A 21550-nucleotide genomic window follows, 5' to 3' on the forward strand; every position below is an offset into this window, starting at 1 on the left:
TGTAAAGGAGATCAAAGAAAAATATACAACATAAATACCAGTACCATAATTTGATGATTGTATGGTTTGAACATGGGTATATTATTTTACAGTTATAGAGAAGAAAGTAAAACATCTTCCACATTTATAATCATACAAAAAATCATGACCCTTTCAGATACAGGGTCCTAAAGACTTTTAATTGGGAATTTTAAATTGAAAAATTAGCAAAACAGGAATATAATGGTTTTTTTTTTTAAATTAACTGTTAAATAAATAAAGTTAGATTGTATGCTTATTGTTGATTCACATCTTTATGAGATATCGTAGTAAATGAATGAAAAATTCAATCTGTCATTTGGGAATTTTTAATTAATTTTTTGGAGAAAAAAATGGGTCAATTTTCAACATTGCTTCAGTATTTCAAAGTACCAACAGAAGAATTAAAAAAATTAAAATTGGTTTTAGATTATAACAAGCAATTACTAGTAATTAAGATATTGAAACAATACTTAAGAAAAAGAAACCTTGATACTAGTTTTCAAAACACCTCTTACCAATCATATCTAAAAGAGGAAACAATCAAGTATTTATTTTAGTCGAACAGGGCTCAAGATCTTTTTTTTTTAAAATAACCTTTAGTCCTTCTATTTCGATACTACAAAAATGAATGTATACAGTCTCTGTGTCAATTCCTTCATTTTGGAACCATCATTTCTAATGGACCAGCTTCATTATATATCACACACATGCTCTTCTACATTAAACCAAAATCGTTCTTGACTGTAGAATGTGCAAGCATACGGAATTTTACACTCATCCAATCGTTCTTCTGGATCATGCAGCTGAATGAAATCCCACAAGGCTTTTGGAGTGGAACTTCGGTAATCCAGATTCTTCTCAATGATAACTTCAGCTGCCAGACATTGGAGCGTTTGATTTGCTGCAGTATTAACTTTAACTCCACAATCAATCATATCATTAAGCCCTGACCAACCAAGCTTATTTCTGATGTCCAAGTGAGCACCATGCTTTACCATCAAGTCCACTATTTCCTGAACGAGATGTAGGTTATCACAATGTACAATTGTAGCCAGTTCATGTACAGGCGAGCAGAGGTAATTATCTGTGGCATTTACATCTTCTCCGTTTTCTATCAGTATCTTCACTAGTTCTGCCTGGTTATCTTCATCCCCATGATAATCTTGAGTGGTGTCCATGCATTCTATGGCAATGTGGAGAAAAGTTACTTGTTTTTCATCCCTGAACTTTGTTTTCAGAAGCTTAAGAGGCCGTGTCAGTAACCATTGAGTATTGTATATAAAATGAGTGGAATGTGAAAAAAATTATTTTGCTTTAATATTTGGGTGCATGGAGCATAGATGAATGTCCTTTCAAACATGAGTTATTTGGGTCACATGTTTCTTGTTACCATAGCAACGGCGATTTAAATGCTTGAAAAGTGGGAAATTTGATTATTGATAACCCTGTCAAAATTAATTACAGAATTAAACTATGTTTTTCTTAATTTCAATATATAAGGCAGATTTAATTTTTCCCATATTTATTTTAAAGCATTGGGGCCTACTTTGCTTTGTTTCTACCAAATGCTGTAAAATCAGCATAATTTTTATAAATATTTTACGCAAAAACGCAACCAAACTCCATCATAATCATACATGCAATAGGAACTACGAGCTTTGAAGTTATAAATCCAATAATAAAAAATGGTAGTTGGATACTCTACAGCAAATAATTTGATTTAGAAAGTATCATAAATATGAAAGCGCGTAAGCTGATTATCTCCCCTTTGTGGAACTCTCTTGTTGATGACTAACAGAAAGTTGGAGTTGCAGCAGAAGTCGGAGAAGAAAACTACCATGTAAGCAGGTTTTGTGCGGTTACAGAGGACATGACTGCATCAAGCGATTGTAGGTGACTGAAAAGTATTATTTATACGGGTAAGTCAGGGTAATTTCGACCACCGTTTAATTTCGACCACAGGAACTCAAAACCACACAAAGATCTACGGAAGTGTTGAGACAAGTTTAATTTATTCGGAATTATAGAAAACTATTCCTCAAATTGTGTGTCGTAGTATAATTATTCATCGCAAATATGGCTTGATCAGAGATATAAATAATATTTTTAACTATCATTTATGTCTCCAGTTTGACTTTCAAAGTCCGTCTTCAGTGCGCTTGATCTTGATTTGATCAAGGAAATGCAAGAGAGACAACTCGTACAACCTCTTTTTAAGTTTAACCTTGTTCAACAGTCTACAGCACGAGTTAAATTAAAATTGTTTTATTTCTTCTTGGAATATCTTTAAGTTGCAGAATTTTACAAATTTATCTTGGAGTTCTCTCAAAATGCACAAGAAACGTCCATTTGATTTTGGTCGAAATTACCCCTACTGATTTTAAGGACGCGGGGTAAATTCGACCACTTATTCTGAAATATACGTGTAAGTTGTCTTCAACAGCTGTTTAATGCAATGCAGAGTTAGACCTTAAAAAAAAATAATTATACTGTATATGTACAACATTATCTACACATAACCTTTTATATTAAAAAAAATATGTCAGATTATGTAATTAACATGTGCATGCCTAGCTATATATATTGTCCGGGCTGTTTACGAGGTTCTTGCTTGTAGGAGTGTTCACGAGGGTGCATCACTGATCGAGGTGCGAGAGAACACGGAGTCGGCACTGGCTTTGAATTAATACATGACGAGAGCAATCCTAAAGATTCCAAACCCATCAAATTAACAAAAGAGAGGGTGCAGACAATATTAAATATATGTCAAAAAAAAATCAGGTTTTTGTAAATTTTTTCATTATTACGAATGCGTAAACTTTGAAGAATAAGACTGAGGCTATCGAAAACCAACGACCCAGTCGTATTAAGATCGTATCACACAGTCCAGGTAAAAAAATCCAAATAGTACCCAAAATATCAGAACAACACACCAAAAGAGCCGCAACAATCTTGAAACAAAAAAAAACCACTATGATGTTACACGAAATACTGAAATGATTTTTTTGAGCTTAGGTTTTTTTTTTTGGGGGGGGGGGGGGGGGTCAGAGGACTTTGCTTCTGTAAATCTTTATTTAATTGACTTATCGAATTTCTCGGGAACTATCTTTCAAGAATTAACAAAACACGTAAAATACGTATATTACATGTAACAACGCATTCCAAATGAATGTGTATATGGTAAAAATTAGTGAAGAAAAATATACACAATTCTAATGCTATGCTCAAACCTTATACATAGATATACAATCTGAATGATTCTGTTGTGAAAAGACGATATTAAATAAAATTCTTTTTGGGTTGGAGAATTTAAAAATCATAACAAAGAAATTATTTGTGGGATCTGAGAAAATTTTATCTATTTGCATAACTATATATCACAATTTTAAATTATAGAGTTGGCGAATTAAAAGCAGAATTTAGAATAAAGAATAAGAATTTTGAAAGATGTCTATAAGACAGCATTGAAAAGCTTATGTAACCCAACCCATATCTTTACTGTATGGATATTAGTACTTATCCATTTTACTCTGTTTATTGAGAGAGATAGAGATAGATATACGTATTTTCTAAATAAGCAATATGGTTTCTCGGACCATAAATTTTGAATAAAATGCGACAGGTAAAGTTTACTTGCATTGCAAGAGTTATCTTTCTTTTTGATGTTTGTTGTGGTCGAAATTACCCCGAGGCCGGTCGAAATTAACCCATGCGACATGCTTACTTATTTTTAAACCAATTCATTATTTTTTATGCATTTTTAACTCCTAAAGCAGAAAAATCTGAAGAAAAAAATCAATCTCACTTACTTTGAATCTTTTTTAACTAGTACATTTGAAAACACTCGTGTTTTGTGGATTGAAAGCCACAAATCAGCAAAAGTGGTCGAAATTACCCTACTCTACCCTAGTCCGAAATATCTGACGTTTTCCTGGCTTTCTTACTATTTTTATATTTTACGTGCAAGGACAACGTCAGAACCGGCGCCTTTACGAATACTGGGAATTCCCCGCCTCCAACCAGAGGCGGCATTCTCGGGTTGATTTTCGATGAAATGTCAAACTCACAATTTATCAATAGTACAATGCTTCTAGTACTCACCAACATCGTTTTTATGGTTTGTTTATAAAATATATAATCCTATGGAAACATTTTATCTGACTGTCGAGATTTGTTTTCATTTCGCGCATTTACACATTTTTAAATTTTTTTTTTCAAGTCCTGTATCGAAATGATGAGTGATGTTTTCTTTTCATCGATATTGTCGAGTACTAGAAGCATTGTGCCATTGATAAATTGTGACAACGGTATTTAATTCGGTTCCCAGGTATGGAAAATCAACTCTGACTGGAGACGGCGAAATTTCCAGTTTTTGTAATTGCGCTGGTTCTGACGTTTTCCTGGCACATAAAATATCAAAAAGCCTGGAAAACGCCAGATATTTCGGATATATTATTTAGAGCATATTGATTAATTACTGATAAGGTCAAATTGGTAGATTTCCACTCCTGTATGTCTGTATCTTACTGTTCTTTTGACAAGTAATATTTCAAACAATATTTCATAAAATTCATAGTCATACCCGGTATACCTCATTACCTGTACAGTATAGCATTCATTTGCATTCGACAACAGCAGTCTGTTAAACCAGATCCAGTACACCAAAATATAATGTTAAGATATCAGCACCACAACAAGTTGACAAAACTTTAGGTGGCTAATATTGATTTGAAAAGGGGGAGGGCAACTAGGATAACAGACTCAACTCTGGTTTCAAAATTTGCTCCTGACCCTAAAAGTGGGAGGGGAGGAGAACCAGGATTTATAAGTATTTACTATAGGAAATTTTGACTTCCCAAAAACATGGGGGGAGGGGGGTGCTATTCCTCCTACGCCCTTGATCAGGTTGGGCACAATTGCTGAATACGAGACTATTCCACAAATGTGAGACTGTGTCTGTTTTGCAAGATGAATTTCAGCCATATTTGTCTGTTTTTCAAGTACTAAAAAAATAAATTTCCTAATTTTGATCTCAAAGTTAAAAGGGTTCATGTTTATGATATAATATTTACATTTGCAAATGTTTTCTTTTGTATAACACTATTAAGAGCAACGCGTATCTATATCCCTATAAACACGGTTCCTCGCATCATAAACATTCGACGTAATTTCTCAGTGACATCATAAAAGGTCGACGCACAATCAATGGATCAAATACGTGCCGTTGAGTTTGAAAAATAAAATATTTCAGGCATTAAATATTGTAATCAGGAAAATATAAAATATGAATAAGTCATAAATGTAAATATAAGTAATAATGTGACCAACCTGTATTTATATCCCGATAGATGTTTAAAAGTGATACATTATTTCTTAACTAAACAATGTTTACAGTTTACACAAGAGGAACATTTGTAAATTTGCCGTTTTCGAGATTATAGCTGCAGAACATGTGCAGCTATAATCGCGAAAACTGTACATGAAATGCATGAATGCTTTTTGTAAACATTTTTCAGTATGTCCTAAAGATGAGCCTTTATAACTTAGAGAACAAAATTCGGACATTTAATTTTTTATTATAAAGCAGACAAATTTTGTTGAAATTCATCTTGCAAAACAGTGACAGCCTCGCACTTGGGATACTCTCGCATTTGTGGTGTTGTGCCCAACCTGTTGATTGGTTTCAAACAGTACAAGTAGATAGACTGTGCCGAGATCTATTAAATGGCATGTTCACTTCTGACCTTGACCTAGATATTTGGCCTTGAACTTCTGAATTTTACATTTAGCTCTTTTGTGAGAAAACCATAAGGTAAATTAGTTTCAATTATCACATGTAAATAGACCGTGATGAAATCTACTGAATGGCATGTTCAAATCTGACGTAAACCTTGGTATTTGATCTTTACCTTGAAATTCTGAATTACATGTTTAGGTAATTCTTCACTTCAACTAAAGCTTCACCATGGGCTATATCATCTTTAGTGGTTTTTTGTCACACATTCATCGTGGGTGAGAAGAGGAAGACATCGGTACATTTTGAGGTAAAAGATCAAGCCTCAAATCACAATTAGACCTTGTCAAAAATCACATTCCACAAAAACTATACTTTGTTCTATCAGAAATTTTCCAATAGAGCCCTTCATGACTTTTAATTTTAGTGTTTTAGTTCACCGAATTTTCTTAAAAAAATTTTCAGAGGATTTTCAATTCAAATTTTGTAAAATAGTTGATCTTCATCATAGTTGTGTATTGTTTTCTAGGTGTGACTCAGTTTGTGTGCAGTTTCAGATCATCATCAACCTCTGGATGTGGACTGATTGATTACAAGAAGACTTGGCCCGAAAAAATATTACCCTTGACCTGCTGCCAAAATTCTGTAGATTCACATCTACAGAAGCTTTCCATCAATCACAGAAGTATACAAAATGAATGTGACTTAAGGCCAAATAAAAAAATATGTGTGGTTCCGGTTACCCGACCTTCCCTATTTTATACCCCCGACCCTAAACTTTTTTTTCAATTTTCATATTTTCTCCAGAATTTTCCCCGATTTCCATCAGTGGCTCCAGTTTAAGTTTTAGTTTCAGCAATGATGGCCTCCTTGCAAAACATAGTGCACGTGTTTAATAGTGTTAAATCCAAAGCAAGCTAGCATGTAGGTGTCCCCTACCAATATTGACTAGTATATCATTACACCTCATCTAAATACCATTTGCAAAGAAGTGATAGGTATTATTTAGAAAAAAAAAAAAAAAAAAAAAACCTACCTACATACCCTAATTTTTTTGGAAGTGTAACCGGAACCACACATATTTTTTTGTTTGGCCTAATAAAGGCGAGGGCAGGCCTTTTTATTGAGGACGATGAAACACTTACCATCTGCCCAAAACACAGGTATTACTCTATACATTTGTATACGTTACATGTATTATGTATGTAATTTCTGGTAAATATACAAGCTTCTTGAGCATGCAGTATATATTGTATTCTCAAACACTTGTTTATTTTATTTTGATATGTTGCCCTACATCAACATTATAATGATTTTTGCCTTAAAGTAGTTTATAAAATGCCATATACACAAGTGCATTCCAGATTGCTTGTGTTATTTATTTTTAAACTGTTCTTGAATTATAGATACATTCTTGGGGTTGGGTGGAGATCAAGCAAGATGTGTTCCTTAGGATGGAAATGTGCCAAAAAGAGCCGGAGCAATTCAAAAGGAACCATTACAAAAGAACAATCATTCTTTTTCAAGAAACATCATGATGTCCTTATACAAATTGGTTCAGGTTTGCTGATGTTTTTCTTTTCAGTATAACTACACTATAATGCATTTTTATTATGCCTGCTGTTAGCCAGCAGAAGCATGTAGGGATCACTTTGTCTCAATGCTTGAGCATGTGTTTAGCAGGGGCATTCGTGTTCTCAAACACTTATTTTGGTAAGAAAGGGATTTTATTGCAATCACCTTGTCTCTCTGTTCCTTTGTCTGACAGACAAGTACACATACATGTGATAATTCAAAGACCACAAAACTGTACAGGAGCCATAAAAAAACTGGAATTTGCGTGAAAAAACTGTACACTGCTTATCAAAAAACGGTACAAAAAATGGTATAAAATATCGCTTAAATTCTTCTGAAATTCCATCGTAATCATTGTAATAAACATCGTATATTTTATACCTACGAAGATCTGGGTCAGATTCACGTATATTAAGACTAAAGTCATGTATATCAACTTTCGAAGTTGGCTTAATTTTTTTTCAATCAAGTTACGTATACGAAACATTAACAGTAATTAAGTACCCCTTAAAAAATAAAGCTACCTAAAGGGATATTTGATACGGATTTATAGCAAGATAATTATCCCAATTGGCAGTTCACACCTTCGCACGCGATGGTTTGTGTACACTACACAATTATCAGAAGGTCAAGTAGGTGACGTTTTTCAGTGTCTCGCGAGCGAGAATGAGAGGAAAATGGCGGCATTTAGCGAGAAATTCAAAATACTGTACAAATTTTCATATTCCGTGAATTTTGGTGTCCCGCCGGTACACGATGAATGGGCTCAAAAAACTGTACATTTTGCGTACAGCCTGTACATATCACATGTATGTACTTGCAAATATGTTGTGTTGTGTATCTTGAAGCAAATTATCAGTTTGTATGTCTGTTTTGGTAAAATATTATTTTCTATCATGTCTTTTGTTTGAAAGTAAGTAAATGTATTTCCTGGACTGTGCTGATGCAGAAAAAAGGGAGGCTCTGCTTCATTAATTTTTGTGCATGCATTCAAAATTTTTGCATTTTCATAATTTTTGCAGGAGTATGCACCAATTGCAGGAAAGAACTGGTACAAAAAATGGTAACAGCTTCTGCAGAAATGGAACAAGAAGAAAGTACAAAATGTAATGTAAGTGGTGACAACAAAGAGTGTAATATTTACACGAAACCAGGATATCCTTGCAATTTCTTTTTTCTCCAAAACAATGGCACTTTTGTGTCTTCTGCAAAGCATAGCAAACTTAGTGATAATTTTGTAAGGTGTCTGTCTATCAGTCCATCTGTCTGTCATACTGTAGATATCACAGCCCATAACTTTTGAATAAAGTGTGATTGGATACTTATATTCACATGTGTGTTGTTTGTGACAAGACCTTTCTGCAGTTACAAAATCTTTTTTAAAAGATAACATTGACCATAACTTTTACATGGGAAGTGATACAGGGAGTTGATATTTCACATATTGATTTCTTGTGATAATATCTTTCGCTGGTCAAGGTAAATATTAGAGTTAATAGGAATGCAGGTGACACATGTACCTTGAACACTGTAGTTATTTCACGTCAACAAAGTTGAGAAGAACTAATTTGGAGTATCCCCTTTGTCCAGTTTAATGTCTTGTATCATATCTCAGCCACTATATGCTATAGGGTCAAGTAAGTTTGTAAACAGGTGTAAAATATTTTCAGGAGAATCATGATGATGAGGAGCTGCAATGTGAACTACCAAATGACCATGAAGTACAAGCAGATCCGATGGATATGGAACAAATAAAGGTTTGTATTGAAATTTTTACATGTACTGAATTATTATGCCCAAAGAGCAGGGGCATATTTTTGTTTGTCCTGTCTGTGTATCTGTTGTCAACTTTAACCTTGCCATGACTTTTGAACTGTGAGAGATAGAGACTTCATATTTGGTATGCATACTCCACTAATGAAGCTCTTTCAAATGACATCAAGGTCAGTGACCTTGAGACCTTGACCTTTATGCTAAAACTAGCTTTTCTAAGTTTGTTGCCGCTGGGGGCATACTGTTTCACAAACTTATCTTGCTTTAAATTACTTTTAGTATCAGCTTGTTTATTATAAAGTATCAGCCACTATATGCTGTAGGGTCATGTAAATTTGTAAACAGATATGAAATACTTTCAGGAGAATCATGATGATGATGAGTTGCAATGTGAACTACCAAATGACCATGAAGTACAAGCAGATCCAATGCATATGGAACAAACAGAGGTTTGTACTGAATTTTTTACATGTACTGAGTTGTTTAAAATTACTTTGAGCATCAGCTTGTTCATAAGAGCCCCGACTCAAAGATGCGGGAGCCCTATAGTAATCACTTTGTTCATCCATTTCTTTGTCAAGCGATAACTCAAGTGCTATTTGTCCTGGAAACTTCAGACTTGAAAGGATTGTGACGCGATAACTCAAAAGCCATTTGACCTATGAACTTCATATTTTACACACATACAAGAGGCCTAAAATGGGCCTATATTGCTCACCTGAGCTTAAGTCAAAGGTCATGAAGGACCATGATATCATGAGGCACATTCATGTCATGTATGAAGCTGTTCTTTTGAGGCAGGTAGGAAATACATTTCAGACAAGAAAATTTCATTGAAGTCTACTGTGACCTTGGCATCAAAGTCTGACCTTGGGTTAGGGTCATGGCACACCATCTTATCATGAGGAGCATTGTATGCCACGTATGAAGCTGTTCCATGAGGCATATAGAAATACAGACCTGACAAGAAAACCTCATCAAATTTTACCTTGACCTTGACATTGAAGGTGTGACTTTGGCTCAGGGTCGTGAAACACTGTCTCAGCATGAGTAACATTTGTGCCAAGAATGAAGTTGTTTTAAATTAAGTTGTTAGTTGGATTTATTCTGTATCTTTCTTTTGTAGGTGGAATCAACTACACACGACAACTTTTCCCAACCAACACCTTTTGGAAGTCAGTTATCATCTGAATGGCAGGATTCTCAAGAGCATGAAGATAGTCCATTACGTAAAAGGAAGGCCTTGAATACTTTTCTTGATGCCATAGGTGTTAGTCCAATCAAAAAAACACTAACTGTTGATTTTGAATCTGCATCAAAAAGGACACAGAATGATTATCTAAAAAAATCAAAAGATATTATTCACAACATCATTTCTATCATCGCCCCTAACTAAGAGGCTCTGTTAGAAAAAGCTATTTATTCAAGTAATCCAGACAGCGAAGACACAAGCATTATTGAATCTATTTCAATAGCTTATTCTAGCATGACCAGCTGGGGAACTCAGAGACAACTTCTTTCTTTATTGATGGAGGACCACAGTTACAATGAGATTAAGGAGTACATACCATCTCTGTCAAAATACAAGTATACTGCAGCTCGTAAGCATGCTGCGATCAACGGCATTGGCATGCCAATAGAGAATAGATCACAGACAAGAGAAAAAGCTACAAAGGAGCAGATAGAACATTTCTTAGAGTTCATAATGTCTCCAGCAATAATGACTGATTCACCATTTGGTACTTGTTCATATAAAATCTCTTCAGGAATCACTTTGAATGTTCCCAAAATAATTCTGAACAGTGTACGGACTAGAACTGTATCATTATATATGAAGTTCTGTGCGGAAGTAGAGTTTCGAAATGTTCTTTCTGAAAGGTCATATATGAGGGTCTTGGAAGCAGTTGAACCAGGTATCAGGAAGTCAATGAGAGGACTTGTTAATTTTGCCGCTGGTGGAAGTCAGGCTTTTGATGACCTCAAAAACGTTGTTAGAGTATTAGGTCAGCTTGGAAAAGGACACGAATGGTCAGAGAAGATGACTGGCATGCTTAATGAAGGAAAGCAGTACTTAAAAAGTTCAATACAAAGTACTACTAACTTTTCAGATGAAATCATAGATTTGCTGTAGATTCATTTAATTTTGGGACTACCAACATTCACCTAAACCTTCGGCTCAGGTGAGCTAAAGTCATAGCGCGTCGTCTGTCTGTTGTCTGTTATCTTTTCACATTTTCCACTTCTCCTTTGCAAGTCCCCAAGTCCTTTAACAAGTTTGTGTTTTTTGGGCTGAGCCATCAACAGATACAGCTGCATGGCCTCTGATTGGCCAACACATTTTCAACTTCTCTTCTGCAAGCTCTGTGACCCAATTAAGATTTCTATTGATTTTAGGGTCAGTCGATCAAAATTCAAGCTCTCATTGTCCTTGTGTATTAAAATAATTTCTTGACTCAAAGTATACTTTGCAGTTGTTTTCAATATAGGATCAGTACATGACTGTGGGTCAAAGGTCATGGCCTCATTAACTTTTGTTGCGGCGGGGTATTTGTCCTGTGGGACAGCTCTAGTTTGATTCTGATAACATACAAAGACAAATGTGAAATGGTGCTCACTACATGTAAAGGTTTCTTGAATTGTCATAATTTTTTTTCTCTGTGTTTTGATTTCTGTATGAATTATTATTCACTCACATACTCAGAAGATGAAATTAAACAATTTCTTGTTGTTATTTTCAGTTGCACATCAGTGAGAACTCTGAAATACCTGACCACTTCTGTACTCATGCCTTGTCATCAGAGGACACTGCTTATTCAAAAGCATGTGACCATTCACATCAGAAAGTTTGTGATGAATGCAATGGCATCACCAGTCTATTGGATGAGTTACAGGGAGCAATTAGTTGCCATGAGGTTAACTTCACTGATCATGACCAGAAAGATGACATTCAATATACAGTTGCAGAGGTATTTAAACCAGAACATAAAAATCAATATTTGACTTGTACCGGTATTATTACATACCTAGTTGTCAAGTGACCAAGTACGGGATGATATCTGGGTAGTAGGTTTCATCCTGTTCCTGGTCACTCTATGACTAGGTACCAATTTTACCCCACCAATGACCATTTTGACATTTACCATCTTTTAAAAATTTGTCATTGCTTCATTATTGCCGCCTGAAGTTTACCTGCTGTGACGTCAAATAAACAATGGAAATAAAGTGATGTCACAATATGCTCACAATTCATTTGAAGGTAACAGCTTATAAAGTTGAAGGTGACCAGATGAAAGATACACACTGCTTTCACGTGACTATTATGAACCAATCACTGACCGAGTTGTCACTGCAAACTAGTGAGAGGTGGGGTAAAACTTTCAAGGGGTTTTTTACTGCTGAGTTTTATTTAGGGTATTAGATATTCCTGGAAAATTTGCACATCCATCCAGAATCAAACACCTAAGAACATCCAGTGTTAGACATTCATTGCCTCTATTTACATTGCTACTGAATTTTACATAACCTAATTTATATAAGGGAGATGTATGTTACATGTAACAAAATCAAAACTTAATGTGATACACTTATCTACTTGCAGAGTGTGAAGTTGATTAAAGAATGGAAAATGCACATTATTCGCACAGTAAACCAAGACAGAGCAAGAACGAATATTTTGGAAAATATGAAGTCGGATGAAGCACTTCTAGAAAGAGATTGGGCTATGAAGTTCCTTCCCCTACAATACAGGTATTTTCTCAGGGTTTTGCAATATTTTTAGGCTGATTACATACCTTCACGTAATTTTTCTCTTGTAATTCATAGGTCACTATCCCCTCACAAGGTTGCAGGGGGATATTGTAATGCCAGCGTTCATGGGTACTTGGATTTGTCTCTCTGTGTGTATGTGTTTGCATGAAAATACATTGTAAGCAGGATACAGGTTACTGTTTTGATCCAATAGATTTCAGACTTCATATGAACACTGTCCTTGCCTCCGTAGCTGAGCTGCCACCCCCATCACCAAATCTCCCTAACACTTATCATTTTGAATACGTGAGACTCCCCCCCCCCCCCCCCCCCATCCCCGCTTTCCTCTACTCCACACATGCTCATACTTTATATATATATATATATATATATATATATATATATATATATATATATATATATATATATATATATATATATATAGCTGAGCACCCTCACCCCTTTATAATTTCTAACAAATTGTCCCACTTTCATACCCACTTTCTTCTTATGGTCCCAACTAATAACTTCTAGTTCCACATGATAAAGCGAATCCTCAGAAATGAGTTTGTAATTGGAATGACATTCTTCCCTTCATAGACCAAGTTTTGTGTGAAAAATCTTCTCTATTCACAACTAACACACTTCAAACATGTATCCGTGTTTATTCCGTTCCTTGTCAAGCAAGTGATCAGGTTTTCATGGAGTGAAGCTCAAAATTTGTTTTCAATCTAGAAGTAAGACAGTGCTTCATTTTATCCCCCCCCCCCACAAACAAGTTTGGGGGTGGTGGTGTTACATTGAAATTACCATGTCTGTCTGTCTGTCATCTGTTTGTCCAGACCGTATCTCTGCAGTTGTAAAATAAAATTGCATCATTGTTCTCAGGATTATTGCCCAGGACCCAAGGGTGTGGGTTCCCATTGGCAACTTAAGGGTCTCTTGTTACAATATTTTGAGAAATTTATGAGATTTTGAGAAACATTTCAAGTGACAAACTTACAGTGTCTTTGACTGTAATGTAAATACATTGTAACTTAGTATTGCTCATTTATTTCAGAGAATCCCAAGCAAAATGGTTTGCTAAAAGAAGGCTGTCATGGCATATCAGTGTTCTGTCATGGAAAGAGGAAGCCTTAAGATCAGCTACCTTTGTTCATGTTTTTGATATTGCAAATCAGGATGCAATAACATCAGCTGCCATTCTGCAAGATACTCTGGGTCGAATAAAGAATCTTAATGCAGCAATACAGAATGTTTATGTACAGTCTGACAATGCTGGCTGTTACCATTCAGTTTATGGCATTGGAGTTGTTCCCTGCATTAACCAAATGAACAGAAATGATATGAATATAAAACGAATGGATTTCTGTGACCCCCAAGGCGGTAAATCAATTTGTGATTGAAAAGCTGCTCATATAAAATGGTACATAAAAAGATTTGTGAATGAAGGAAATAATGTCTTGAATGCCAGTGACTTCAAGGCTGCTCTTGAAAACAAGATGAACAATGTTCAAGTTATTGTGTCTTTGCCACCAATTTCCAAACCACCAAAAGTGTTGCTGAAATTACAAAACATCAGTCAGCTTTTTGATTTCAGTTATGACAACAGAAATTTGACTGCTTGGAAGCAGTATGAGATCGGAAAAGGCAAAACAATAAATTATGACACTGCAGGAATTAATATAAATTGGGTAATCCCTGAAATTACTCCTAAGTCTGTATCCGAGGTCACATTAACATCTCCACCCATGGAAACACAGCCAAACGTAGCTTCTTCATCACCCACATGTCAAGAACAAGATGCAACAGCATCTTCATGTATAGCTGTCAGCAACCAAGAAATTGTGGAATCGTCGTGTGCAGATGACTGCAGCAATGTATTCACCTGTCCAGAGGATGGATGCATATCTACATTTTTAAGATACTGCCATTTGTGTAACCACTTAGATACAGGAAACCACACTTTTTCAGTTGAGAGAATGGACTTGCAGGATCGCTCAAGATTTTCGTATGCTATCCTAATTGAAAATAGACTTACTGGTCCAAATTTGAATGGATCAAAAGATGCTTCTTCAGGTGTGAGCACTTTGGAGAGAGGATGAGCTCTTAAAAAAAAGACAGAAGTCAAAAGATTTACTGAAACTCAAAAATCCTTTATGACCAAGAAATTCAACCAAGGTGAATCAACAGGATTCAAATGTGAACCTGAAGAAGTGGCACGAGAGATGAGAAGTGTAAAAAATGACAATAGTGAACGAATTTTTCACTATGGAGATTTTCTCTCAGCATCTCAAATTGCAAGTTTTTTTAATAGACTTTCATTAAAGAAAAGGCAGATGTCTAACACTGACTATGAAGAAAATGACTTGACAGCTGAAGGGAACATGAACAAATTGAATCAGATTTCTGATGTGGCTCTTAAAGCAGTGAACTAAAATACATTTTCTAACTAAAATAAAGATTTTAATATCAAAGGTTTTGGAAGGGGGATATAGGAATCACTCTGTTTGCTTGTCCATCTGTCTATCTGTCTGTGGACAACACTTGGATACGTTCAGCGAATCAGTGTTTAGGTCTGTTCCTGCTTATGACAAGTGGTATACAAACCAACCTTGTATGGATGGTTTGTCTGTGGATGGTGTGTCCATTGAGTACTTCGGATGCTGCAAATGACCTACATTCTATGCTTTAGTGACTTTGGTAAAGTACAGCTTTTATGTCTGTTCCCACATTATTACAAGTGGTATATAAACCAAACTTGCTTGCATGGTTTGTCTATGACTGCTGTGTAAAATGAATGCGGCACTCACATTTTCATTGTTTGAAAAGGTGTGAAGGAAGGTGAATGCAAAAACTTCTAGAAAGAAACCATAGCATCCCAGTGAAATAATCACATCATTCAATCCTTCTAGGCAAGGTATGCAATTATAACCATACTTGACGTGAAGCTTAGATAAAAGTGCAAACATGAAATAAATTGGTAGAACTGGATTTTCCTTCATTCTATGGATATCTTCAATGCAAGTTGGCTCATAGGAAGAAAAATCACCATGAAAAGGTGCAGAATTGTTATTCTCATCTTCTACAAATTTCATCTTCTCCTGGAGTTCAACAGCTCTTGTCCAAAACTTGAATCCTCTTTTTGAATTCCCTGTGCTAATCAAGAATGCTCCTCCATATTTCATTGCATCAATTTTATCATGCATGTTCACTTGAGGATGCTTCAGGAAATACCCTAGAGTTTTAGTGCATGATTTAAAGGTAAGAGCAGCATATATGACCACTGGTATGTTTGCAGCATTTACACTATTCACATTTGCTCCTGCCTTAACCAAATAGTCTATGACATGTAGGCGACTCTCGTTCAAATTGAAGCCCTGTCGGATAGTCCCATGAAGAATGTGTTCATCATTGCTGTTTTTGGCATTGACATCCACTCCTGCTTTTATAAGACAATTCACATTTTTGTTATCAGTGTCTGTCAAACTGGCTCCTTTGTTGACTAGATACTCCACTAAATGTTCATTTCCAGAAACACAAGCAAAATGTATGGCTGCCATTCCTTGGTCATTTTGTAGATTAACATCAACAGAATGGTTTTCAATGAGATATTTCACAATATTAGAATGCCTTCCACTTGCTGCAGACCACACACAAACATTCTTAACTTTTTCAACATCAATGCCACATTTATCTATAAGAAACTGCACAGCTCCTATCATTCCTTGTTTGCATGCTATCTCTAAAGCCATTTCTATTTCCTTCTGGTGGAAAGACTCAGTCAAGATCTTATGTCTTTCTGCTTTGCTTTTCTTCTCTAGAGCTTTCTGTAAGGCACTCCAGTCAAGCAATGATTTCATGGTCATCAAGAACTTTAATCTAAAATCATCAGATTTCACCTCAGCTGCCATGATGTTTGTTACCTGTGAACAAAAACATTAAAATTTATACTTCAGTATAATTCTGATATATACACTGAATTCCAAAATCTCTTGCACTGTAAAATGCTTGCACTGGGAGCTCTTACAGCAGTGCCTGGGTGAAGAGAGAATTAGGATGGTCTACACATTAATCAATTTTTCTGCAGAAAAATAGGACCACTTTCCCTTTAAATTGCTTTTAGCTATCCAAATAATAACAATAACCAGATAAAAGTTGACCAATGAAAACTAGAACTGTCCAAAAGGGACAAATACCCCCCGCTGGTTTTTCAGAGAAGGTACCAAATCACTAATGTTTTCTAGATGTGAGAGGTGTTCACAATTAATATGGCCGGGGCATATAGTGTTTGTCATGTCCGTCTTCCGTCCTTCCGTCTGTCCTTCCGTCACACTGTGCGTTTAGCTCTGTTCAAAGCTCAGTTTCAAAGAAACTATCCAATATATTTTTATCAAACTTCATATGCTGATAAATATTGATGAGAGCTATGCAACTGCATCAGCATTTTTTGACCTTGACCTTTCCTTTGACCTTGACCTCACTTTTCTTAAAGTAGTGTTTAGTTCAGTTTTAAAGATACCATTCAAGATAGTGTAATCAAACTTCTTATGTTGATACATACTGACGTAAGCTATTCAACTGCATCAACATTTTTTGACCTTGACCTTTCTTTTGACCTTGACCTCACTTTTCTTAAATTAGTGTTTAGCTCAGTTTTAAAGATACCATTCAAGATAGTGTAATCAAACTTCATATGTTGATACATACTGATGTAAGCTATTCAACTGCATCAACATTTTTTGACCTTGACCTTTCCTTTGACCTTGACCTCACTTTTCTTAAATTAGTGTTTAGCTCAGTTTTAATGAAACCATTTAAGATATTTTTAACAAACTTCATATGCTGATACATAGTGATGAGAGCTATTCAACTGCATCAATATTTTTTACCTTGACCTTTCCTTTGACCTTGACCTCACTTTTCTTAAATAAGTTTTTAGCTCAGTTTTAAGATACCATTCAAGATAGTGTTATCAAACTTCATATGCTGATACATACTGATGAGAGCTATTCAACTACATCAACATTTTTTGACCTTGACCTTTCCTTTGACCTTGACCTCACTTTTCTTAAATTAGTGTCAAACTTCATATGCTGGTACATACTGATGAGAGCTATTCAACTGCATCAATATTTTTTGACAGTGACCTTTCCTTTGACCTTGACCTCACTTTTCTTAAATTAGTGTTAAGCTCAGTTTTACGGAAACTATTCATAATATTTTTATCAAACTTCATATGCTGATACATACTGATGTAACCTTTTCAACTGCAGCAACAATTTTTGACCTTGACTTTTCCTTTGACCTTGACCTCACTTTTCTTAAATTAGTGTCAAACTTCATATGCTGATACATACTGATGTAAGCTATTCAACTGCATCAATATTTTTTGACCTTGACATTTCCTTTGACCTTGACCTCACTTTTCTTAATTTGTGTTAAAATGTTGCATTACTAATATACCCTCGGCGGGGCATTCATGTCCTATGGACATATTTCTAGTTTTAATGAATGAAACTTAGGTGCAGCCTAATAAAACATCAATACTAATAATTACATTGTTTTTTATTACATTGAAAAAATAGTTTGCAACTATCTGTCATCTTTGTGAGACGTGACACTCTGCAAATTGATTGTTGAAAAAAAATTATCATAATTAATTATACAAAATCAAATTGATCTTAATACCTTTATATCAAACTCATTTTAAAAATAAAAGGCTGGTTCCAGGAACTATGTATTTTGACAGACATAAATTACAATTAAGAGACTTAGACAACAGAGATCTTTATTTCTTTCTGCCCAATTCCCAGGAGATATACATGTAGATAAGACCTGCTTGATCAGAGATGCCCTAACAGCTTCCCACACTGAACTCATTAATTAATTTTTAACTGGATGCATGTCCACTCATTACTCCCAAGGGACAAATGGATTTACACTATCTGCTGTGTAATGTAAAAACTGTTTTTAATACTTTGTGATTTTTTTTTAGTTCTAATGAGCCGTTTTAAGCTGTAGTTCACATTTTTGTACATATGTTCTAGATTCTATGTCTCAAACCTTAGACATGAACCCGAAATGACTAAGTCAATAAAAATGAAAAAAAAAAAACAACCGTAAAATGCAGAAAAATTATCAAATAATGTTGAAAATACCAGGTGCACATCTTCATATGGTAAATAATAAGTGTACAAACTTGTATACAAATCTACGCAATAGTCTCTGGGAACAGATCCGGACAAAACCACATAATAAAAATGAAAAAAAAAACACCTGTAAAATTCCAAAAAATTATCCAATCATGATGAAAATACCAGGTGCACACCTTCATATGGGGAAAAATAAGTGTACAAATTTTCAGACAAATCCTTGCAACAGTTTCCAAGAAATGGTCCGGACAAAATCTCGTCTACAGACAGACGGACAGACAGACGGACAAGCTGATTCCAATATACATGTACCCCCCCTAAACTTCGTTTGCGGGGGGTATAAAAAGTCACAAAGTTTTAATCAAAATCAGTGTTTCCATTAAATGCAAATCTCTGTGTACTTTACACATATGAAAAAAATATTTACCCCCTAAAATAACACAAAGGGTGATCTTGATGCGGAAAAATATGAGAACAAATTTTAAAAATCGGGTTCAATGTTGTTGCCTGGACAGAACCAGTTTAATAACCTACATTCAGAATTACCAACAATCTATTAAAATTTTACAATTTTTTAACAAAACTGGAAGTCCAAATAAAAAAGATCACATCTGACATTGGCATATTTATTTCAGCACTGCTTTGTCAAAAAGGCTGAAGATGGTATTACATAGAAAGGTCTGTAAAGCTCAAACCATTTTTGAACAGTTTTGCAAAACAACAACTTTCAGATGTTGCCTCAGGTCACATAACAACTACAATTTTATTTACTTTCATATTTTATAAAATTATAATGTAAGGAACATGGCTTGTATAACTACCAAAAGCAGAATATATATTGACCCTCAAAAATTCTCTTCCGACTCCCAAAAGTTTACTTCAAAGGGTAATAATGACCCTTGGTTTTCAAAGTTAGCAGAAATGCAGAAAACTGTTTAAAATATTTCAATGCTCTTCATTAAAAATTTGCACACATTCAGTCTATGCGAAAGACAACGGACCGTCGGACCTGACCGATGTGCAGTGCTTCTGGTCCGATGCGTCATTCTTTACACCGGACCAGAATGTGCGATGTCTCAGCGTCCGGTTTTGAGCTTTACTATTTTGACGCAGAGTCATTCATACGAAAGCCTATTAGGATCAAACTACGGTAAAAAAAATTTAAAAGGCGTTATAACGCCTTTTGAAAAGGCGTTATAACGCGGAAAAAGGCGTAATAAAGCAAATAAAGGCGTAATTAAGCCATTCCAAAAGGCGTTATAACGCAAAAAAAGGCGTTATTACGCCTTTTAAAATGGCGTTATTACGCCTTTTAAAAAGGCGTTATTACGCCTTTCCAAAAGGCGTTATTACGCCTTTCTAAAAGGCGTTATTACGCCTTTCCAAAAGGCGTTATAACGCCTTTCCAAAAGGCGTTATTACGCCTTTCCAAAAGGCATTATTAAGCCTTTTAAAAAGGCGTTATTACGCCTTTCTAAAAGGCGTTATTACGCCTTTCCAAAAGGCGTTATTACGCCTTTCTAAAAGGCGTTATTACGCCTTTCCAAAAGGCGTTATAACGCCTTTCCAAAAGGCGTTATTACGCCTTTCCAAAAGGCATTATTAAGCCTTTTAAAAAGGCGTTATTACGCCTTTCTAAAAGGCGTTATTACGCCTTTCCAAAAGGTGTTATTACGCCTTTCCAAAAGGTTTTATTACGCCTTTCCAAAAGGCGTTATTACGCCTTTTAAAATGGCGTTATTACGCCTTTTAAAAAGGCGTTATTACGCCTCTTTTTTTCAATACATGACTTACTTAGCCCACCCTGGGTGCTGATTATAATTAGATTTCTAGGAAAAAAGATTTTTAAATGTGTAAAATATTTTCAGTGTTAAACCAACTTAGTCCTTCTCTGATGCCAGACGCTTCTACCAAGGTGTATGGATTTCAGAAATTTTGTTGAAGGCTAATTGCTCATTACACCTATGCAAATACTTTGCCTGTTTTTTACCAAGAGGAGAGAAAAATATTTCAAATTTGACATGAATTTTTAATACGTGGCTAGCAAAGCCCAAAGCTGGTTCTGCCTATATCCTGGATTTTCAAATGTAGAGTGTTGACTTCTCTTAATATGCATGCAAAATGCAAACAACTGTCTGCGAGATGTGCAGGAATATAGAAAATACTATAATTTATAATATTAAAACTATAATCTAAATATTGCATAAAGAAAGATGGCTTTGGTTCAATCTTTCTTATATTTACTATTTTAAAATAACGCCTTTCCATTTTTGGATGCAACTCCTTTTCAAACAGGCCGGTAGTACAAATGTGAGTGGGGGGGGGGGGGGGATGTCCCACCCCACATTTTGGGAGAATAGTCTTGCTATAGTTTAAATATAAAAAAATCATTAATTGATTGCTTGGTCCCTTAACATTTTGTTGCAGTATGGTTAAACTCGAGCAAGTCATTGCATTTAAAAAAAGTTTTACCGAAAAATTAGAAAAAGTTTCCCCTCAAGTTTAGGCAGTTTTTTTTTTCGGGGGGGGGGGGGGGGGTGTTCTT

At 35.2% G+C, this 21550-nt stretch overlaps 1 protein-coding gene across 1 annotated transcript; it reads right to left on the reverse strand.

The window, feature by feature from the left end:
• Positions 1-638: 638 nt before the first annotated feature.
• Positions 639-16764, reverse strand: LOC133199720 (protein fem-1 homolog CG6966-like). The gene is made up of 2 exons (XM_061335588.1): positions 15664-16764; positions 639-1283 (listed from the first exon to the last, which is right to left on the reverse strand). Exons 1-2 carry the CDS (start codon positions 16762-16764, stop codon positions 714-716), a joined length of 1671 nt encoding a protein of 556 aa, XP_061191572.1. The 3' UTR covers positions 639-713.
• Positions 16765-21550: the final 4786 nt, after the last annotated feature.

The sequence above is a fragment of the Saccostrea echinata genome, unplaced genomic scaffold, assembly GCF_033153115.1.
Source record: "Saccostrea echinata isolate AGI-Se365-2 ecotype Australia unplaced genomic scaffold, CSIRO_AGI_Sech_v1 ptg000034l, whole genome shotgun sequence".
In the NCBI taxonomy this organism is placed as follows: domain Eukaryota; kingdom Metazoa; phylum Mollusca; class Bivalvia; order Ostreida; family Ostreidae; genus Saccostrea; species Saccostrea echinata.